At 46.0% G+C, this 23,846-nt stretch overlaps 1 protein-coding gene across 1 annotated transcript in view; it reads left to right on the top strand.

The window, feature by feature from the left end:
- Nucleotides 1–11,632: 11,632 nt before the first annotated feature.
- The window catches only part of GPR139 (G protein-coupled receptor 139), a 30,272-nt gene continuing 18,058 nt past the window's right edge, over nt 11,633–23,846 (top strand). Inside the window, exon 1 of the mRNA XM_084819200.1 lies at nt 11,633–11,741. Coding sequence (XP_084675326.1) covers nt 11,633–11,741 — 109 coding nt within the window. The remainder of the gene's footprint in view (nt 11,742–23,846) is intronic.

The following is a 23,846-nucleotide window of genomic DNA, read 5'->3' on the forward strand; positions in this document are numbered from 1 at the left end:
AAAGGGAAAGCAAAACTTTGCTTTGGTTCTGCCACACGTGAGTTATGGGCCCCTCCCTACTTCTTGGGGGAGTAAATTATGTGTTTCCTCCCAGCTGAGCAGCAGAGTTCATATTTCAGCAGTACTGAAATACAGGAGAGCTACCAGAATTGCAGATCAGCTCGGCTCCTCTCTTTATTTCACAGGAGAAACCTGCTGGGATTGTGTTGTTGCTGTTGTCGGATTTATTACCTCATCCCCAGACCTGTTGCGAATCATAACTTACATGTGGGCTTTGACAAGTCTCCTGATGATGTGTACTAAATCCTGTAATGAGACCTTCTGCTTATATAGACTTTAAATCATCGTTGTCCTCCCTGACTTGTTGGGAATGCTTAGGGAGGTGGGGGGTGGAAATCTCTCCTTTCCATACCTTCCTTTATGGCAGAGCATAGGCAGAAGGTAAGGTGGGATCTACTGGTAGGTATCCAGGTGATTTGCAGTAGATCATAGAATCATAGAATAGTAGGGTTGGAAGGGGCCTACAAGGCCATCGAGTCCAACCCCCTGCTCAATGCAGGAATTCAAGTCAGAGCATCCCTGACAGATGGCTGTCCAGCCTCGTCTTGGATGCCTCCAGTGGGGGAGAGCCCACCACCTCCCTAGGTAATTGCTTCCATTGTCGTATTGCTCTAACAATCAGGAAGTTTTTCCTGATGTTCAGCCGAAATCTGGCTTCCTGTAACTTGAGCCCATGATTCGGTGTCCTGCACTCTGGGATGATCAAGAAGAGATCCTGGCCTTCCTCTCTGGGACAACCTTTCAAGAGCACTATCATATCTCCCCTCAGTCTTCTCTTCTCAAGGCTAAACATGCCCAGTTCTCTCAGTCTCTCTTCATAGGGCTTTGTTTCCAGTCCTCTGATCATCTTTGTTGCCCTCCTCTGAACCCTCTCCAGTTTGTCTGCATCCTTCTTAAAGTGTGGTGCCCAGAACTGGACACAGTATTCCAGATGAGGCCTAACCAGTGCTGAGGAGAGGGGAACTAGTACTTCCTGGGATTTGGAAGCTATGCTTCTATTAATGAAGCCCAAAGTAGCATTTGCCTTTTTTGCAGCCACATCATATTGTTGGCTTATATTCAGCTTGTGATGGACAACAATTCCAAGATCCTTCTCGCTTGTAGTGTTGTTGAGCCATGTATCCCCCATCTTGTAACTGTGCATTTGGTTTCTTTTTCCTGATGCTGATCAGATTTGCAGATGACACTGCAATTTGGTTTCTTTTTCCTAGGTGCAGAACTTGGCATTTATCCCTATTAAATGTCATTCTGTTGTTTTCTGCCCAGCGCTCCAGTCTATCCAGATCACTTTGAATTTTGTTTCTGTCTTCCCAAGTATTAGCTATCCCACCCAATTTGGTGTCATCTGCAAATCTGATCAGCATTCCCTGCACCTCCTCCTCCAAGTCATTAATAAAAATGTTGACGAGCACTGGGCCCAGGACTGAGCCCTGCGGTACCCCACTCGTTACCTCTCCCCAGTTTGAGAAGGTCCCATTGATAAGCACTCTCTGAGTCCGATTCTGTAGCTAACTGTGGATCCACTGGATTGTTGTTTCGTCTAGCCCACTTGGAGCTAGTTTGCTCATCAGGATATCATGGGGCACTTTGTCGAAAGCTTTGCTGAAGTTGAGGTATATGATGTCTACAGCATTCCCATGGTCTACAAGGAAGGTGACTTGATCAAAAAATGAGATCAGATTTGTCTGGCAGGACTTGTTTTTGACAAATCCATGTTGGCTTCAAGTAATCACTGCATTGTTTTCAAGGTGCTTCCAGATGGATTGCTTTATCATCTGCTCCAGAATTTTCCCAGGGACTGATGTCAGACTGACTGGTCTGTAGTTCCCAGGTTCCTCCTTTTTACCCTTTTTGAAGATCAGCATGTGTTTCCAATTCCAGATTGTCTAACAGTAGCATAGCAACAACCATACACCCTAAATGAGATTGCTGAAAAAGAAACTGGGGGGGGGGCTGGCCTGAGCATGCACTCCTGGGCACCCCATCCTTGATTCTAAGCATTTGTTCTCCCTCCTGAGACAATGGGGCTATTCACACAACACACTAACTCATACTCAGTGGTTGAGTGTGTGTTGTTGTTGGAACTGTGGGTTGTTTGTTAAACCGTGGGTTAGCGTGTTGTCTGAACCCAGGATATTTTCTGCAGGGCGGCTTGTTAACCAAGCAGTGTGGCTTGTTAACCACCCTGAACAACTCAGTGACAAGCCATGGGTTCCCAAGGTGGCTTGTTTGAGAAAAATAAACTACACTGCATGGTTAATGAGCCACCCTGTGGAAAATGGGTTCAGACAACACACTAAGCCATGGTTCAATAAACAACTCACAGTTCAACAACAATCCACACCCAGCCAGTGAGTGTGGGTTAGCATGTTGTGCGAACCCAGTCACTGTTATGTACCTTCCTCCAGTTGGTGGACCTTATGGTTCTAGACAGGGATAGGGTGGCCTCCTCTTTTACAGAGGACTGTCCTCTATTTTGATGATGTCTTCCGTTTGAAGGGCTGTCCAGCACAAGTCCAGTTTAAAGATAAAGAACCATCCGAAGGAAGAGCTCAGAAGCTTTGACATTGCCCATCAACAGCATCTGGACAGTAGGCTGAGCAAGGAACACAGGCCACTGGGTTAGTCTCCCAAGTTGTGGTCAGATGAACTGTTATTTCTGTGTAAATTAGAATAATTATTTCTAAATTTGCATTTATACATCTATATCTCTACACATGCACATTTTATACAAATCAGTGTCCTCTTTGGGGGTGATGCATTTTCTCTTTTTCTGGCAATGCGTAAGTGGGTGTCCTTGTTGGGAGGAGGGGGGTGGGATTAAGTAGATCCCACTGCAAGTCAAACGTCTGCCTAACTCTGCTTTACAGTGGGGAGAGAAGAAAAGTTTGATGCCAAAACTGGGTACCTGCTGCAAGTCAAACGTCTGCCTAACTCTGCTTTACAGTGGGGAGAGAAGAAAAGTTTGATGCCAAAACTGGGTACCTGCTGCAAGTCAAACGTCTGCCTAACTCTGCTTTACAGTGGGGAGAGAAGAAAAGTTTGATACCAAAACTGGGTACCTGCTGCAAGTCAAACGTCTGCCTAACTCTGCTTTACAGTGGGGAGAGAAGAAAGGTTTGATGCCAAAACTGGGTACCCGCTGCAAGTCAAATGTCTGCCTAACTCTGCTTTACAGTGGGGAGAGAAGAAAAGTTTTATGCCAAAACTGGGTACCTGCTGCAAGTCAAACATCTGCCTAACTCTGCTTTACAGTGGGGAGAGAAGAAAAGTTTGATGCCAAAACTGGGTACCTGCTGCAAGTCAAACGTCTGCCTAACTCTGCTTTACAGTGGGGAGAGAAGAAAAGTTTGATGCCAAAACTGGGTACCTGGTGGCAGCAGAGGCTGGTGGCTCCAATTTCAATGGGCCTGTGCTCCCAATTCTGGGTTTCAGTCAGAACCAACCAGACAGGACATATGCAAGGATCCGAATTGATTCTGGGGATAGGGTTCGGGGATCCTTCTGTTAGGCAGGAATCTAACATACACAGCAATCCCGATCACGACATTTCCATACCAGGAAAAGCCTGCAGGGTACCAAATTTCCTCCTGTTGCACATGGCTGTTGCAAAGCACAGGGTGACAAAACACCACATGGCAACTTTATTTCAATGGCCAAACTGGGTCCTGGGTTCTGTACAGCACTATGCTGTCAGTACTGACCCCATGCTAAATAAGAAGCTGCCATTGTAGCATTTCTCATTTTGTCGCTTAGGTTTTTTAAGCCGATTCTGATATTTGCTCCATTTCTCATGCGATAGCAAACTGTTGTTTCCTACAAAAAACAACCCCAAAGGCAGCCATACTGGCCATAAGAAAAAATTCCAAAATACATATAGTGTAATACCCCCATCTGGATTTGGGTCTGAAAGACCAAGGGAAAGTATAGATGCATGGAGGGTAAGTGGTAAACAAGCACATTGCACAACATCATGACTGATCACAGGGCAAGTCTGTTACAGCATCAGCCTTGGCTCCCAGTTTCCTGGCTGAGGATGCAATCCTATGCATGTTTAGATGGAAGAAAGCCTACAACTCCCAATGTGCCCCAGCCAGCATGGCTGGCTGGGGCATGCTGGGAGTTGTAGGACATTTTTCTGTCTAAACATGCATAGGATTGCCACCTTAGTGGATCTTGAGACACTGTGAGATAGCCTTAACTCTGGTCCTAAACCAGCAGGCTTATTTTTATCAGTGAATATAAATGTGTATATTACTAAAAGTTCAATTTAGGTGCCTTTTTTTTTGGAAATGATAACAGAAGTCTAGGTGGGATATCTCAAAATGTAATATACTTGCAGTCTGGTCCTATTCATGTTTACTTCATCCCTGGTCTCTCCAGGTAGGGCTAGGAAAGGATCCTGCTTCAAACCCTGGAGAGCCGCTGCCAGTTGGCATTATCATTGTCAACAATACAGGGCTCAATGGACCAAGGGTTTGACTCAGTATAAAGCAGCTTCCTATCTTAGTCTGTGGTAACCCCCACTGAATTCAACAGGCATTATTACCAAGTAAATGTGTATAATATTGCTAGGTATCGTTAAAATTCCAGAGTGCTGATATTTTCATGTTTTCCCGCACTTTACAGTAACACACTACGACAAAAGTAGTTTTAAAAAACACTACAGTGTGCCCTTCAGTCTCACTTTCACCACTTAACATTTTCCCCTCCCAGTTTAATCTACTATAGCTTTAGTTGATTAATCTTTAATTAATCAGTCTATAATTCAAGGCCATAGCTTTGCTGAAAGCCATAAAGGCTGCAATCCTATATATGCATATTTGACAGTAACACACACACATCCAACCACAGTGAGACTTGCTTGTGAGTAAACAGGCATTGGATCAGGTTGTAACTATTCTATCCACATGTACTGATCTCAATATATCATATAAAACAAGGGTGTTGAACCCAGTGGAGGCTGGTGGCTCTTATTTCAGTGGGGCAGTGAATCCACTCTGGGTTTGTTTGTTTGTTTATTAAATTTATTAATTGCCCATCTGGCTGGTAACCCAGCCACTCTGAGTGATGTACAACAATAAAAACAGTTCAAAACAATAAAATTCAACATGAAAAACATCACATTTCTAAAATTACCCTAACCCATCCCAAATGCCTGCTTGAACAACCATGTTTTTAATGCATGGCGGAAGCTCATTAAAGAGGGGGCATGGCGGAGTTCCCTAGGGAGGGAGTTCCACAGAGTGGGGGCCACTATAGAGAAGGTTTCAGACAGAACCAGTCAGAACTCTAAAGGAGCTATCCAAAGTGCTGAACCTTATCCCCAAAATGGGTTCTGAACCCAGTTCCCTAAGGCCTACTACTACTACATCCCAAATGCAGGATTTTGATGGGAGAGGTGGATCATTGGGGAGGGAGAAATCCAAAAGCAACAGTAGTGTAATACATTGATCCAACTCCACAAAAGTGAGCAAGTTTTGCAGCTCACCAAAGCTCTTCTTCAGGTTGGGTATTAAGCAAAAAGTAATAATTGGTGTGGTGGGGGGAACAGAAAGAAAATTGGTAGGCATGATAGAAAAGGCTTAGTCTGTCTGCAGATGGCTTTAAGAGGGTATGGAGGAATCACTTTGCACGTTAACTGGACATTTTCCCATCACCCCCCACCAACATTTTTTCCTCCTCTTTTTCCTGTTTTGCTTAACATCCAGCCTGATGAAGAGTGCTGTTGAACTCAGAAGCTTGCTTGCTACCATTTGATGGTGCAGTTGGTCCCAGTCCTTGAATTATGGGGATGGGGGGGGGGTAAGTGGCCCTTTATAAAACACACAAGCCCTGCCTTCCAAATGTTAGTCAAACCATGCCACCCATAACCTTCTAAAAAATAGTCACTGATGGGGCTGCCATGATATCCCAGTGGACAAGAACATGGTTTTCATGCAGAAGGTTCCAGGCTCAATCCCTGACATCTCCAGATAGGGCTGGGGGCTTCTCTGAAACCCTGGAGAACTGCTGCTAGTCCATGTAGCCAATACTGGGTTAGATGGAAGGTCTGCCTTGGTATAAGGCAATCCTCTGTGGTGTTTGTAACCTGTGTAAAAGGGCAAGCCTCCCTCTGTCTCACCTGACTGCCCCTCGCCCCAATAATTTGAGCAGTGCTGGGTCCTAATAAAGGTGTTCTGCTACTGTTCCTCTTGATTTTTTCCCCACCCCTAATGGATTATAAGGACATCAGAAGACCCCTGCTGGATCAGACCATAGGACCAAAGCATCTCTTCCCACAGTGGCCAGTTGGATGCCTCTAGGAAGCTCACAGGTGGGATGTGAAGCCAATCACCCTCTTCCTCAGACCAATAGGGCTCCCTGCAGTGTTTGCCTTTGATAAAGAAGACAAACTTAATCAAGACAAGATGGGGGTGCTGTGAGTTGGGAAACCAGCTACTTCGGATGGAGGTTTACAACTGGTCTTGGATGGAGTTGCACTCCCCCTGAAAGACCAAGTGCCCAGTCTGAGAGTCCTCCTGGACTCTGAGCTAACTGGGGAAGCCCAGGCGGCTGCAGTATCCAGGAGTGCTTTTTACCAGCTTAGGCTGGTAAAAAGAGAGGACGGACCTTGCCTCAGTTATCCACGCACTAGTCACGTCCAGTCTGGACTACTGTAATGCACTATACATAGGGCTGCCTTTGAAGATGGTTCATAAACTCCAGCTTGTGCAGAATGTAGCCATCCGAGTATTGGTGGGGGTGAGGAGATTCAATCACATAATGCCTACACTACACCAGCTGTACTGGTTACCAGTATGTTTCTGAGCCCAATTCAAATTGCTGTTTTTGACCTTTAAAGCCTTAAAGTGTCTGGGACCAAGTTACTTGAAGGACCACCTTCACCCATATCAGTCTGCCCACACTTTAAGATCAGAAAGAGAGGCCCTTCTCATTTGCCCACCTGTGAGAACAGTCAGATGGGTGAACGCACGTGAGAGGGCCTTCTCTGCAGTGGCCCCACACCTTTCGAACAAGCTGTCCTTGGAAGTCTGCCATGCTCTGTCACTGCAGGCTTTTAGGAAGGGCTTGAAAACATATTATTTTACCATAGCTTTCTCTACCTGGGGTGTGCTGGCAGTTGCAGGCCTTTTTTCTGTCTAAACATGCATAGGATTGCGCCCTTATTTATTTTTAAATCATCTGTGTTTGAAGCTTGGGCCAATAGCTGCAAACAAGTTCAAGGACTAAGCCCTGGTTCAAATTAAGGTCTGCTGCCTTACTGGTAGATGCCTATGGTCCGTTGGTAGGGTGTGTCTTTTTTAGGATAGTAGTGGTATTTTTAGTACTAGTACTTGTTGTTGTTCAGTCGTTAAGTCATGTCCGACTCTTTGTGACCCTATGGACCATAACACACCAGGCCTTCCTGTCCTCCACTCTCTCCTGGAGTGTGCTCAAGTTCATATTCATTGCATCGGTGATGCTATCTAGCCATCTCATTCTCTGCCGTCCCCTTCTCCTTTTGCGTACTACTAATAAATACTCCTTTTGCCTACTACTAATATTAGTATTCTCCAGCAAAGGAGATTGTTAACTTGACGTGGTGCTGGAGCTTGAGCACCTCAGTGACATAATGAGCTAAACCATGAAGGGACACCCAAGACAGGAAGTTCATGGCAGAGAGGTCAGACTAAATACGATCCCTGGGGAAGGAGACGGCAACCCACCCCAGTATTCTTGCCATGAAAACTAAATAGATCAGTACAACCAGAGATTTGTCAGTAGGTATACCATCGGAAGATGGGAATCCCAGGTTGGAAGATGGTCAAAATGCTACTGGGGAGGAACAGAGGATAAGTTCAACTAGCCCCAGATGTGATGACACAGCTAGCTCAAAGCCGAAAGGACGGCTAGCAGCTGATGGTGCTGGTGGTGAACGACAAATCCGATGTTCTAAAGATCAACACACCATAGGAACCTGGAATGTAAGATCTATGAGCCAGGGCAAATGGGATGTGGTTACTGGGAAGATGTCAAGATTAAATATAGACATTTTGGGTGTCAGTGAACTGCAATGGACTGGAATGGGCCACTTCACATCAAATGACTACCGGATCTACTACTGTAGACAAGAGGACCACAGAAGAAATGGAGTAGCCTTCATAATTAATAATAAAGTGGCTAAAGCAGTGCTTTGATACAATCCAAAAAATGACAGAATGATCTCAATTTGAATTCCGGGTAAGCCTTTTAACATCACAGTGATCCAAATATACGCCCCAACCACAGATGCTGAAGAAGCAGAAGTAGATCAGTTCTATGAGGATCTTCAGCACCTACTGGATAGTACGCCAAGCAAAGATGTTATTTTCATTACAGGAAACTGGAATGCTAAGGTGGGTAGTCAAACGACACCTGGAATTACAGGCTAGCATGGTCTGGGAGAACAAAATGAAGCAGGACATAGGCTGATAGAATTTTGCCAAGACAACTCACTGTGCATAACAAACACTCTCTTCCAACAACCTAAGAGACTACTTTATACATGGACTTCACCACACGGTTGACACCGAAATCAGATTGACTACATCCTTTGTAGCCAAAGGCGGCAGACATCTATGCAGTTGGTAAAAACAAGACCTGGAGCTGATTGTAGTTCAGATCACGAACTTCTTATTGCACAATTTAGAATCAGACTAAAGAGAATAGGGAAGACCCACAGATCAGTTAGATATGAGCTCACGAATATTCCTCATGAATATGCAGTGGAGGTGAAGAATAGATTTAAGGGACTAGCTTTAGTAGGTAGGGTCCCGGAAGAACTATGGACAGAAGTTCGCAACATTGTTCAGGAGGCGGCAACAAAAAACATCCCAAAGAAAAAGAAAACCAAGAAGGCAAGATGGCTGTCTGCTGAGACACTGGAAGCAGCCCAAGGAAGAAGGAAAGCAAAAGGCAACAGTGATAGGGGGAGATACGCCCAATTAAATGCAAAATTCCAGAGGTTAGCCAGAAGAGATAAGGCATTATTTTTAAACAAGCAATGTGCAGAAGTGGAAGAAGATAATAGAATAGGAAGGACAAGAGACCTCTTCCAGAAAATCAGAAACATCGGAGGTAAATTCCAGGCAAAAATGGGTATGATCAAAAACAAAGATGGCAAGGACCTAACAGAAGCAGAAGAGATCAAGAAAAGGTGGCAAGAATATACAGAAGATCTGTATAGGAAGGATAATAATATCAGTGATAGATTTGACGGTGTGGCCAGTGAGCTAGAGCCAGACATCCTGAAGAGTGAGGTTGAATGGGCCTTAAGAAGCATTGCTAATAACAAGGCAGCAGGAGATGACGGTATCCCAGCTGAACTTTTTAAAATCTTGCAAGATGATGCTGTCAAGGTGATGCATGCCATATGCCAGCAAATTTGGAAAACACAAGAATGGCCAACAGATTGGAAAAAATCAACTTTATCCCCATACCAAAAAAGGGAAGCACCAAAGAATGTTCCAACTATTGAACAGTGGCACTTATTTCACATGCCAGTAAGGTAATGCTCAAGATCTTGCAAGGTAGACTTCCGCAATTCATGAAACGAGAATTGCCAGGTGTACAAGCTGGGTTTAGAAAAGGCAGAGGAACTAGAGACCAAATTGCCAGTATCCACTGGATAATGGAGAAAGCCAGGGAGTTTCAGAAAAACATCTCTTTCTGTTTTATTGACTATTCTAAAGCCTTTGATTGTGTGGATCATGACAAATTGTGGCAAGTTCTTGGTGGGATGGGGATACCAAGTCATCTTGTCTGCCTCCTGAGCAATCTGTATAACGACCAAGTAGCAACGGTAAGAACAGACCACGGAACAACGGACTGGTTGAAGATTGGGAAAGGAGTACGGCAGGGTTGTATACTCTCACCCTACCTATTCAACCTGTACACAGAACACATCATGCAATGTGCTGGGCTTGATGAAGCCAAGGCTGGAGTTAAAATCGCTGGAAGAAACATTAACAATCTCACATATGCAGATGATACCACTTTGATGGCTGAAAGCGAGGAGGAGCTGAGGAACCTTATGATGAAGGTGAAAGAAGAAAGTGCAAAAGCTGAGTTACAGTTCAACCTCAAAAAAACCAAGATTATGGCAACCAGCTTGATTGATAACTGGCAAATAGAGGGAGAAAACGTGGAGGCAGTGACAGACTTTGTCTTTCTAGGTGCAAAGATTACTGCAGACACTGACTGCAGCCAGGAAATCAGAAGACATTTACTTCTTGGGAGGAGAGCAATGACGAATCTTGATAAAATAGTTAAGAGCAGAGACATGACACTGACAACAAAGGTCCGCATAGTGAAAGCAATGGTATTCCCCATAGTAACCTATGGCTGCGAGAGCTGGACCATAAGGAAGGCTGAGCGAAGGAAGATAGATGCTTTTGAACTGTGGTGCTGGAGGAAAATTCTGAGAGTGCCTTGGACTGCAAGAAGATCAAACCAAACCAGTCCATACTCCAGGAAATAAAGCCAAACTGCTCACTTGAGGGAAGGCTATTAAAGGCAAAACTGAAGTACTTTGGCCACATAATGAGAAGACAGGATACCCTAGAGAAGATGCTGATGCTAGGGAAAGTGGAAGGCAAAAGGAAGAGGGGCCGACCAAGGGCAAGATGGATGGATGATATTCTGGAGGTGATGGACTCGACCTTGGGGGGACTGCGGGTGGCGACGGCCGACAGAAAGCTCTGGCGTGGGCTGGTCCATGAAGTCACGAAGAGTCGGAAGCGACTGACTGAACAAACAACAACAAAAAATAGTATTAAAATACTAATAAAATAAAATAAAATACTAATACTGATATTACTAAAAGACTGCTTTACTAAGAATGCATTATTTGTAGTAATAGTAGTACTTTAGTAATAGAGAGGTCTTTTAGTAATATTTCTGTTTTTAGTAGTATTCATGTTAGTGTTTTCCTTTACTAGGACAGATTAAATTACTACTAGTAGTAGCAGCTTAGAAATACTGCTTTACTACTAAAGTACCAGTAGTAAAGTTTTCCGTTACTAGGACAGATTAAAATACTAGTAGTTGTACTTTAAAAAACAACTACTACTACTAGTAAATACTACTAGTATAAAATAGTAGTAGTAGTATCCATCCTAGTAAAGTGAGGGGAAGGGAGATACGTGTCTCTCCCTCCAAAGGAACGGGCTGAAGCCGGCTGCCCTTAGGACCCCAAAGGCAGCTAGGCTGGCAGCGCGTAATGCGTGTGTATTCGAAGGTGGGCAGCGCAGCCCGCAACTCCTGCCTGGCGAAGCGATGATGAGCGCGTTAACCCTTAGCACGCCCGTCGCCTGAAAAAGGTCCCTCCCTCCCTCCCCGGAGACCGGCTAGGCGGACCATGTGCCGCCGCCGCCTCCTCCAACGCGGGGACTGTGTGAGGCTGGCCGGGTTCTTCCCTTCCCTGTGAAAGGTGCGGACTCTCCGGCGGCTGATGCTGGGATGCCGAGCGGTGCTTTTCGGGGGAGGGTGACTCTGCTGCCCTCCATCCTTCCACCGAGGCTCGGCCAGGAAACCCAGCCGGAGAACGTCGATGGAGCAAGATTACATCCACACACACAACGCCACCTCTCTCCACGGCTGTGGCTTAGGATACCTGCCTGTCGTCTACTACAGCTTGCTTCTCTGCCTGGGGCTACCAGGTAAGGCTGGGGGTGGGCATGAGAACTTGTGGGGATAAGACCTGGGCAGGGGGGTCTTCCATACCTATGGCGCTGCCTGGACAACTGTGTTGTTGTTGTTGTTGTTGTTTACATTTATATCCTGCCTTTTTTCCTCCTTAAGGAACCCAAGGCAGCATTCATAATCCTCCTCCTCTCCACTTTATCCTCACAACAACAACCCTGTGAGGTAGGTTGGGCTGAGAGTCTGTGACTGGCCCAAAGTCACTCAGTGAGTTTCCGTGGCCAGCTGGGGACTAGAACCCAGATCTCCTGACTCCCAGTCCAACCGTTGAGCCAGCAATCTGCCCACCCACACTCGGTGTGCGTTGGTTGCCCTCCTGAAGTTCCTCCGTGACTGATCGACTGCTTGGATTTAACCTCAGGTCTCTCCACTCCCGCACAACCCAGGCTCCTATTGCCTCCAGATTTAGAGTTTTAGACTACAAGTCCCATAAACCCCAGCCAGCATGGCCCAATGATCAGGGATTCTGGGAGTTGTAGTCCAAAATAGGGCACCAGGTTGCCTAACATGGAGCTGCTCCTCAAGGATGTGCTTAAAGAGGGGGGGTGCTTTACATTGTACATTAGTATGGGCAGTAGGGCTGATTTCTCAAAAGAGGAGCCCTGCTAGGGCTAAAGTTTACCTCTGACTCAGACATTTTGACACATAACCCCGCCCCCTGCAAAAAAAGAAGTCTGGTTTTGGTGAACAGGTTGCTGGATTCCACCCCACCCGCAAAAAGGTGGGGGTGGACAGGAGCTTCCAAGTCAATCTACCTCTGACCTGGACATCTTGATCCATCCCCACTCCCACCCCCCCTAAAAGGTCTGGATTTGTGAATGAGGGATGCCTCCAGGATACAAGCTCCGTGGTTTGATGATACTTTCACATGTTCCAGGACAGAGGCCTGGCGTTGCAAAAAGGTTCTGGAGTTGAGCCCAAATGAAGCCCTGCGGAGGTCATACAATCCACATTAGATGGACAATTTATTCATTTCTTTATTACATTTCTGTATCAGCCAATAGCCGACAAGATAGGGGGTGGTGGTTTGGGGAGAGGAATGGGGCCCGGTGTGTATGTGTGTGTTTGTGTGTGTGGGGGGGGGGATAAGCAAGGTCAGACACTCCAGAAAGTTGGAGCTGATGAAGTCTGCTGGCCAAGTCCGTCACCCAGAGCTCCGCTGGGTCGGTCCAAATTTCCCTGTCCTCCAGCATCCTGTCTCCCAGCAGTGGCCAAGCAAATACCTCCTGGAACTGGCTGCACAAGGAGGACGTGGAGGCAACAGCTCTTCCTTGCTCTTACTCCCCCAGCAACTGGTGCTCAGCGCCAAGCCGCCTCTGAACCCGGAGGAACTAATCCCACACACACACACACACACACGCACGCACATGCTTTATTTTGAAGAATCTGCTTCTAGTATCACCCAAACCATGTCACAATATGGATAAAGAAAGTGGCTCATAGTAGCACCATGTTAGGTAGAGATTCTCAGACATCAATGCCCTTGGAGGAGACACCTCGGCCACAAATACAGCCTCGGATGCTTCTTAAGCAGATGTGCTGTCCGTGGTGCTGACACAGCGTGCTCGGTGCTCGCCAGAACACTCTACCGCTCACGCCTCTATTGGCCAGAGAAGCTGCTGAAGGGTAGAACGGAACAGTGATCTAGAGATGTGTTTAAGGAGGGTCTCACCTTGGTCTCCGATTATGCCATTAAGCAAATGCTTTAGAGAGCAAAGCCTTCGATAGCTAGGGTTTACAAAAGCCTGAAGTCCCTTAGCGTAAGTCTTTGTAGATGTGAAATCATGGTTCTCCCTGCAACAGGATGCCTTTAAGGTATGTGGTAGAAGACATTCCTTTTCCTCTGAACAAACCCACCCAGCTTCCCCTCTGGCCAAATGCACTAGGATCATCTGTTTTCTTAATAGCATCCGAGAGTTGGAAGGCACCTCAGTGGTCATCTAGTCCAACCCCAAGTTGATGCACGAAATGAGTAGGCACAGCATTCCCGATAAAGAGATTAAAAGTACAATCTGATGCGTGTTTAGACGGAAAAAAGTCCAACACCTCCCAGCATTCCCCAGCCAGCCATGCTGGCTGGGGGATCCTGGAAGGTGTAGGACTTTTTTCGGTCTAAACACGCATAGGATTGCACCTTTAGCCTCTTCACAATCCCCAAACCAAGAGGGATTAAACCTTGCTTCAGAATTAGCCTTGTTGGGACTCAGCGCTAATAGTGAGCAGGTATGGAGAACTGGCAAAACATTTCACCCATGTTCATCAATGAGTTTTCTAATTGTTGTTGTTATTACATTTATTACCTGTCCTTCCTCCAATAAGCTCAGAAGAGTTTACATGGCTCCCCTTTTTTTAACCTCACAACAACCCTGTGATGTAGGGATGTACGAAAGTCACTTACCTTTTCGAAGGGTGACATTCGCGGTGGCGGGGAGGCACTCTGTCCCTCCCCCTGAAATTCTGGCCGGGGGGGAGGCGCTTCGTCCCTCCCCCCCTGAAATTCTGCCCGGGGGGGAGGTGCTCCATCCCTCCCCCCCAAATCCTCGCCGTTTGTGTCCCTGCAGTCAGCCGTGATAGGCTACGTAAATGTTTACGTAGCCTATCACGGCTGATTTAAAAGAAAAACACACACGCGCATATGCAAATGGCGGCGCCCATGGGCGCCGCCATTTGCGTTCCTTATTTTGACACATCTTAGTCTACCTAAATATTTACGTTGATTAAGACAGCGAAAATAAGGGGAACGCAAATACCGTAGACACTATGCTATTTGCGTTTCCCTTATTTTCGCCATCTTAGTCTATGTAAATGTTTACGTAGACTAAGACGTGTCAAAATAAGGAACGCAAATGGCGGCGCCCATGGGCGCCGCCATTTGCGTACATGCGTGTTTTTGTTTTAAATCAGCAGTGATAGGCTACGTAAACATTTATGTAGCCTATCACGGTATTTTTTAAAAATCCAGCCGTGATAGGCTATGTAAGTCTTTATGTAGCCTATCATGTTTTGGGGGGGGGGGTTGTTTTTTACTGGAAATGGTGGCGGCGGCAGCCAGTCGGAAGACTGGCTGCCGCCGACACACCGCTGCCGCGCCGCCGGCCACCACCGCAGCCGCCGCCACCAGAAAGATTCGCCCAAGGTAAGTCCCGTCCCAGGGGGGCGGGGAGGCAGACCATTTCGCCACCGATTTTGGGGGGCCTAATGCGCTGGCATTCAGCCTCCCCAAGATTTGTGGTGAAATTCTCTGACATCCCTGAATTGTAAGTTAGGCTAAGAGGGACAGCTCCAAGGTCACTCAATGTACTTCATGACTGAATGGTGATTAAAGCCTAAGTCTCTGCAGTTCTACTCCGGCACTTTATCCACTACACCACACCACTTCTCCACTTAGTTTGTTGGTAAAGTGTTATCATCATTACCAAAAAAACCACTTAATCCATTTACAGTCACTGCGGATTTTATAATTAGATCACCAGTCTTCTAAAAAAATAATAATAATGAAAAATAGTAAAAATAATAGTAAAAGGTTAAGTCATCTGCCACTGAAGTCAATAGTAAAGCACCAGATGGTTTTAATATGGCAGAAGTTACACCCAAACTATTACACCCAAAGTAACAGTTGAGAAAATTAACCTGCATAAATCCGCTTCAAAGCTGGAACCTGAACAGCAAAGGTCCAGACCAGCCTTTCTCAACATGGCACCCTATAGATGGGTTGGACTTTGACATCCATCATCCCCAGGCTGGGATGATGGGAGTTGTAGTCCAACACATCAAAAGGGAGCCATGTTAGGGAAGGCTGTTCTAGACACTGAATGGAGTGTATGAAGTACGGAATTTATCCATTTCAAGAGACTTTAACAGGAATGTGATTCCTTAAAATGTATGCAGTTGTAAGCTCTGAGGAATTTGAAATGTACAAGCTTTCCATCTGTATGGTGCCTTCCCTTGGCTCTCTACATCTTTCTCCCCTCCCCCCACCATGATGCTCTCTACCTCTCTTATTTAACTATCATTATCTAGATTAACATGGCAATCCTATACACGTCTACTTGGAAATAAGTCTTAACGAGTTCAGTCGGGCTGACTGCCAAGTAAGTGAGTATAGGACTGCAGCCCACATGGGTTATTCTGGATGGGGTTGTGGTGTGAATATGTGGGCCACATTTGGCCCGCCGCCACCATAAGCAGTTGAGATTTGTAGAAACATCTTGTGTGAACGTGCAACCAAGAAGGAAGGTCTCTAGGCAAAGTATCCGCTTGTTCATGGAATCCAAAGTTTTGGGCACCTGCCAAGGGCCCATACTCGCTGACAGGAGTCCCCTGGAGTTGTTTCTACTTTTCACCATTGCAACCTGCTTGTTCACCTGCCTCTTGCTCTGCCCCAATCAATGGTGGTGGTGGTGGTGGTGGTGGGAGGAGGAGGAACAGTAGATGCCACTGCCAACTTGCTAGCTGGCTCCCCACCTGGTGAGAAAGAGGAAAGAGGGCCAGGAGCAATAGCAGCTGGGGACAATGGTGGTGAGAAGGTAGACCCACTGAGGGAGGGGGGCCCATTGAGGGTGTCTTGTCCAAGGGACCTCAGAAACTGTGAGCCAGTGCTGTGTGCCAGCACCAAACTGCTGGCTCATACCTATGTTTAGAAAAAGCTCAAGGTAGAGTCTTCCTACATCATTGGACAATACTATTGAATTATGCCAGTGCATTGTAATCTGCAGTAACTTAAATGGCTTGGGGCCAGATTAACTGAAGGATCTTCTCCTCTGATACATACCTAGGATTATCATCAGAGGCCCTCTGGGTGCCCCTGGGAACTGAGGGCTTTTTCAGTGGTGGCAGCCTGTTCGAAAAATGCCCTGCCCAAGGAGGTTTGCCTGACATCTCTGTTGTGGTCCTTTTGGGCACCCAGGGAAAACTCTTTTATACTCCCAGGGTTTTTAGTCCTTCATTTTTGAAGGGGGGGGGGTGGACTGTGTTTTTGCTTTCTTAGAGCTTAGCCCCACTGTTGGTTTGTCTTTGGTTTTATGATTCTGTAGCTGTTCTTATTTTACTCAGATGTTTATGCTTTGTTTGATTATGTTCTTATATTAGATGGGGTGTTCTCAGCTCTATTTTGTGAGCCATGCAGAGAGCTTTTGCTGTTGGGAAGTATAGAAATACAAGACATAAAGAAAGAAATACATAAATATAGCGGATTGGAGGGGGGCGATGTTGCCTGACTGAATGCTTTGCCACATTGAAAACTCCCTGGCTGTGGAATACTAGGGTAGTAAGGAAAGTGTTCTAGTCTAGCTAAGACCTTGGTGTGCCAAATTCTACTTAGAAGAAGTTCAAATGTGCCATTCCCACACCCCACTCCTTGCCTTCTGAAGCAGTGGTACATCATTGACTGTACATCAGGTGTGTTGAACATCTTTCAGCCCGAGAGCCAAATTCAATTTCAAAGAAGCTCTTGGGGGGCACATTCCAGTGGCAGGTGGGGCCAAAGGCAAAGGGTGTGTGGCCAAGGGCAAAAGGGGGTTTGGCCAAGGGAAAAAGGGGATGTGGCCTGAATACCCGCATATTTTACCTTACACCTCTTCGTGCCAGTAACACAGCCTTAGGAGAGGCATTTCAACCTTTTAAATGAGGGAAAAACTGCACAAAAGCTGGGGAAAAACCAAATGATAGGAAGTCAGGGGGGCAGGGAAGAGGGAACACCTGCTGATTTGGGGAAGGGGGCATGGCTATCTGGGGAACTTGGGGGGCCAGATTTGGCTTCTCAAGTGGTCTAGATTCAATTCCCAGGCCTGAGGTTCAACACCTCTGCTGTACAACATGCTTTTTGTGAAGTTCTAGAGCAACTCTAAGGCAAACGTGGTCTGGGGCAGCCTGTTGCCTTCCAAATGTTTTGGATGACAACTCCCAGCATTCCTTACCATTGGCCATGCGGGCAGAGGCTGATGGGAGTTGGTCCAAAACATCTGGAGGAAACCACATTGGGGAAGGATGGTCTAGGGACCACCCTTAGGAAGAATGATGAGAGAAGATAACTGTGGCCTAGGCAGAGGAACAAGGAGAAGGACTCTCTTGACTTGGTTTGGGGGCATCCAAGCGATGGACCATGCCAACCACCAGACAAGCCTTCACAGCAAATGCACATATGTCTCCATACATATGCGACTATGACAATTGATTGAAACTGTTCAGCCAGCCTTAGCAACCAGATAGGGATGGAAGGACCAGGGATGTTTGATTTCACCAAAATGCTCCATACGTCTCTTCAAAGCTCAGTTCAACTTACTCCCATATTCATTTGGAGCATTTTCTTGTTTTTGTTTGTTCAAATGGGAAAATTGCATATTGCAAACAGCTGAAGAGAACATTTCTGTGCACATATTTCAAAAGTGTGCACTTTCCCCTATTGGCTAAAGCATGAAAATGAAGATTGATTGATTGATTGATTGATAGTTTCAAAGTGTACATTTTTTAAAAAAAATGCATTTTTCAAATGTGATAGCAACTTTGGGAATGTGCAAACATTTTTTAAAAAATACCCTCCTGTTGGTGTTCAGGATTGCAAACAGGGCAAGGATGTTTCATTTCATTTATTACATTTCTATACGGCTCAATAGCCAAAGCTCTCTGGACAGTTTACAAAGACTAAAAACCATTAAAATGCATTATACAAAGTGTAAAAACCATTTACATACTAACATGTAGACAGACAACACATATCTCTAAAACAATTTCAAGCAATCAACAGTAAGAAAAGTCCAGCACCTAATTAAAACCTCATTACATGCTGCCAAATGCCTGAGAGAAGGGTCTCAACTTGGTGCTGAAAAGATGACAATGTTGGTTCCAGGTGTGCCTCATCAGGGAGATCATTCCATAATGCAAGGAAGACAACACCAAGAAGGCCTGGCCCTTGTTGCTGCCTTCCGAGCCTCCCTCAGAGGAGGCACCTGGAGGAGGGCCTTAGATGCTGAGCCTCACGTACAAGTCGGTACACACCAGGAGATGTTTTGCAGAGTGAAAGAAAATTCTTGTACAATATCTCAGGGGGAGACATAATTATCTGCTCCCTCCAGAAATGGACCAAAAAGGTCAACATCAGAGACAACTTCATTTTCCATTCTCGACCACTTTTGTGGTTTCATAGAGGGTTTCATTACATCAAGTGCTGCCAAATGGGCCAGAAGAGCTAAACTATGTGGTGTTAAAATGCCATTATTATTATTTTTTTAAAAAAAAGAGAGATCTGTTGCTTATTGATTTTGGACAAGCAAGGCTATGAAAGTGGGTTGTCATTACAGCATCTTTATTTGTCAAGATGAATATATATATATATATATATATATATTAGAGAAAGAATCTATATAGAGTTGATATGTTCATACTTTCCTAATACAAAATTCTCTCAAGCAGCCTTCCCCAACCTGGTGCCCTCCAGATGTTTGGGACTACAACTCCCATCATCTATGACAATCAGGCATGCTGCCTGGGGCTGATAGGAGTTGTGCACAGCATCTGGAAGGATCCAGGCTGGGGAAGGCTGCAGTCTAAACAGAATTGACCTGAGCGATGCAGACTGACTTCCAAAGCCTTCATTCAGCCTGTCGGTTTTTGATGTGGTGCAAACCATACCATCATTGGCTCTTCAGCTCCCAATTGCTCACTGTGGAAGCAGGCATTACACATTCTGTGTGGCTGGGTAGTTAATCATGCCATTGTTACTCTGCATGTATAAGATGAAATATTAAGTGTGTCTCCCCCACCCCCAACACCTCCCTGCTTTCCCATCTGGAATTGTATGGCAGGCATGCAAATGAAATGTTCCTGAAGGGGGAAACAGGAAAGATGGCTGGCTGGAGTTAAAAACTCTGCAGGTGCAATGTGTCCAAAATCCAGCATTTCTTTGGCCTCATTTGCAATGTCTGTGAGGATGAGAGGCAGGGAGGGGACCCTGAGGCCCAGAGAGGACTTGGGTCTGCCTCTTGGGTAAACAGACAGAGAAGCCAGGATAGCCTTTAACAGAATTGATCTCAGTCCACCTTAAGAACCTGAGCACTGGAAGTTAATAGAAAGCAATTCGGTGTGCCATCTGTATCTCCCTGAAAAGAGCGAGATCTCTTGAAATGGGTGGTGGGGCAACTGTAGAATGCCCCTCAGTTACAACTGCAAATATCAGATGGGTAGCCCCATCCCCCTTGACATCTTGTGGACTAACAGATCGATTCGTCCAAAAATGCCCATGCATGTGCATGCAAATCAGAGTCCTCTCCTTGGACTGAAGGCCGTTGTGTCATACAACAGGGGTGACCTGCATTTCCCTAGGGAGCGGTTGAATTATATCCATTGGGAGTGAGGACATGGGGATAACCATGATCAGAAAAGGAGCAAGGATTCCTCTTCACTAGCACCACCTCGCTCCCGCTATAATGCCAGCACCTGCATTGCCTTGATGCAATTACACTGCCTTGATTCAGAGAATGTCATCTGAGGACAATATTTCCAATCCCATCCACCGCAATGACTCTACGTGTACAGTATGCTGAGTGCATAAGAAATTTGTAGATTTCATTTCAGCATTGCGATAAGACATTGAGGACAGCTCGAGCCACTGAGTTATATTGGCGAGGAAGGTTTGCACAGCTGTGCTGGGGAATTTGAAATCGAACTAAAGCAGCCTTCCCTAACCTGGCGCCCTCCAGATGTGTTGGACTATAACTCCCATAATTCCCAAGGCCCTGCTGTGGTGGGGGGGGCAGACTTCTGCCCCAAAGTCCTTCTCTGATGGTGCCACTGAAGTTTTCCCTGGAGTAGAATTTCTGGCTGTGAATTTCTGCCTGTCGCTTGGCTTTTGAAAGCAAAGAAGCCCAACCAGGTGGGGTGGAGTGGGGTGGAGGAATGTTGAAAGGCATTTTATCATTCCTCCACATGTCCCAGAGGGTTGTATTTTGATGATGAGAACAGGTCCTGGGGCTAAACCCCTTTTCCAGATTAACCCCTGCACCTCTCATTTTGAGACATCAAGCATGGATAGCTAGCTTGTAAAAACTGTGTGGAGCGATCATAGATTGATGCTCAGAGAGAAGAACAAATGCCGGCCTATGTGGTTAAAGTGAATTACTGTCCATTTTTGTTCCAAGATGGAAAGATCCATAACAACAACTTGGAGGGGTGGAGATGGGGGTGGGGGAAAAGAAAGCAGGTGGCAGGAAAGGAGTATGGATTAAAGACACTTAGCCCTGGTCAATACCATGTGTCTGGCAAAAATGTCTGCTAAGCTGTCACTGTTTTAAAATATAATTTCCTAGGGATGGGAGAGCTGTGGTGGCAGATGCGGTTTAATTTCAGGAGGCAGGGTAGACATGGCACATCAGGCACATCACAGAACAAAACGGTGGTCTAGAGAGCTGAGTTTCTGCAAGGAAGCATCCGCTGATTGTTTTGCTAAGTCAAGGCCAGGTGCGCTGATGCATCAGCTGCTGAAATGGGGTGGACGTTGGAAGGATGGCTGTTTACACAGCAATACTATCAGAGAAGTTGCATGCCCAAAGGCGTCTCTTGAAAGGGTTTGGGGGCAGGAGGAGAGGCGGGCTCTGATGTGAGGATTCCACCCATGCAAACCCCACATGGTGCATGAGATCTGCACATCGCTGGCATTGATCCTCAGAACATGCATGTGTCTATCGGTGCAGGAGACCCAATGTGCATGAGGAAAGGATGGACAAAAAGACCGGGGGGGGGGGCTGTTCAAACAACCCACCCACATTAAGAACATAAAAAGAGCTCTGCTGGATCAGAACAAAGATGCTCCAGTATTGTGTCCCCTCAGTGGCCAACCAGTTTCCTCTTGGCGAGCCCATAAGCAGGACATGCGTGTGATAATATCCTCCCAGTCATGTTCCCCAGCAGCAGCTGATATTGCCTCTGATAGTGGGCATAATAATATATATAGCTATCACGACTAACAGCCATTGATAGCCTTATCGCCCATGAAGCCCCTTTTAAAGTCCTAGCTGAGCACAGGCTTCTGTACAAAGCTCATGTTATGTCTTGATGGCTCTGTGCTACCTCCAGTTCCTGAGGCACATAGATGCCTATGTACTCCTGATCAAAAACCAATTGCTCAGAAACATGGGTGGGAGGGTGCTGTTGAGCTCATGCCCTGCTTGTGGGTTCCTGGTCAACAGCTGGTTGGCCACTGTGTGAACAGAATGCTGGACTGGATGGTATGGTATAAAAACAAACAAAAGAAGAAAGCCCTCCCTTAATCCAGGCAAGACGGAGGTACTGTGGGTATATGCTACCTCCAGTACCAGAGGCAGTGAGCCTATGTACACCAGTTGCTGGGGAACATGGGAGGGAGGGTGCTGTTGCACTCATATCCTTCCTGTGGGTTCCTGGTCTACAGCTGGTTGGCCACTGTGTGAATGGAATGCTGGACTGGATGGACCAATGTTCTGATCCAGCAGGGCTCTTCTTATGTTCTCAGAAGACCCTTTTCTGAGAAAATGCATGAGATTTTTCTTTTTCTTACTGCCCACCCCCTATCCCAGAAAAAGGCCACTTTAAATATTCTGTCCAAATATTCTCCACCATTTTTTATTATCATCCTCATCCTCATTTGTGATGGCTGCCATTCCCCCCCCCCACACACACACACACAATGCCCTGTAACAATGCAATGCCCGGGGCATTGTGGAAGGTGGAAAACAGTGTCTAGGCTGTCAACACAGTTGTTCTGAAGGAGCTGGGTTCAGCACCTTGGAAAGCTCCCTGAGTTCTGACTGGGTCTGACTGATACCCAGGGCAGATTCATTGCCCCACTGACATTGCAGCCACCAGCCTCCATTGCCCCCCCATCATTGCTTATCTCTGGATGGTGATTTCCCCACCCCCACCCCCCGGGCTGTAGGGCCTTGGATGTGAGTCCCAAAATCCAGCTCTGGCTACACCATTGTGGACAAATTAGGAGAACTGGTCCGGGGATGTATGAGAAATTTGTCTCACTTTGTTTTTGATCAGGAGTTATCCAGGTTGCACCTCCTGGTTTGAACATGGACTCAGATGCAATCTGTGGTTGATGTCCATATATTTCCAAGCTTGCAATGCGATTTTTGGACCCCAAAAATGCATATGACAGCATGTGTCCATTTGAAAAATGCATACTTTTGAAAAATGCATGCAAAGACACTTTAATCCATGGGAGAAGAACGCAAACATTTCAAAAGTGCGCAGAATTGATGCGTACAAGCAGGAAAATATGCAGAAAAATACAGACGGATTTTCATGCAAAAAGGTAAAAACAAAGCTTACAACTGGATATGGGCAGGAGACGGAATGAGCTTCAAGGTGAAATCTGGAGAACTTCAGCCAGCTCAAGTTGTGCTTGTACACAGGATGGGGAATTCCAAGAGGCTGTTCATGCTCAGCTCAAAGTGGCACTTGGAATTGCTTCCAGGAGTACATTTATGCCCAGGAGTCATTGTACATCTCATCTCCCCATTCCTTATGAGAAATGGGCAGCAACGTTTTTGTCCAGTGGTAGAAAAGCGCCTAGCAAGCCAGGGAGATAATTGGTCTGACTTTGCAAATGTGTCAGATTCAGTGCTGAGAGAGAGATTATCCCACAGGAAGCAACCATCGCCTGGATTTCGACTTAGCAAACCTGTGGTGGTGTGCTCAGATACCATGTCATGTGGAGTTTTATTGGCAAATTAGTTGCAATCCATTTACATGCTCAGGGTGTTTTTGAAGCATAGTGTGAACTGCTTTTGTGTGTGTGTGTGTGTATATATAGTAGAAAACCACCATGACTGAGTAACTGAATGACAGTTCAGCCCTATCCATGTTTACTTAGAAGTAAGTCCCACTGTGTTTAATGGGGCTTATCCCTGTGTAAGTGTCCATTTAAAGACTCCCACATTGCTACTTTGAGCTGCCTCACACAATGATAAAAGGCATGGCTGATAATCCCACAGCACTGAGAAAGAACTGCAAGCCACAAAAGCAAAGAAAATAAGAGATGAAATGTGCTGTGTCGAAAATTCTCCCGTAGTTTTTTTTATTTTTTT

This window comes from Heloderma suspectum, chromosome 12 (assembly GCF_057233095.1).
Source record: "Heloderma suspectum isolate Gila_16-S chromosome 12, 16-S_ref, whole genome shotgun sequence".
NCBI lineage: Eukaryota > Metazoa > Chordata > Lepidosauria > Squamata > Helodermatidae > Heloderma > Heloderma suspectum.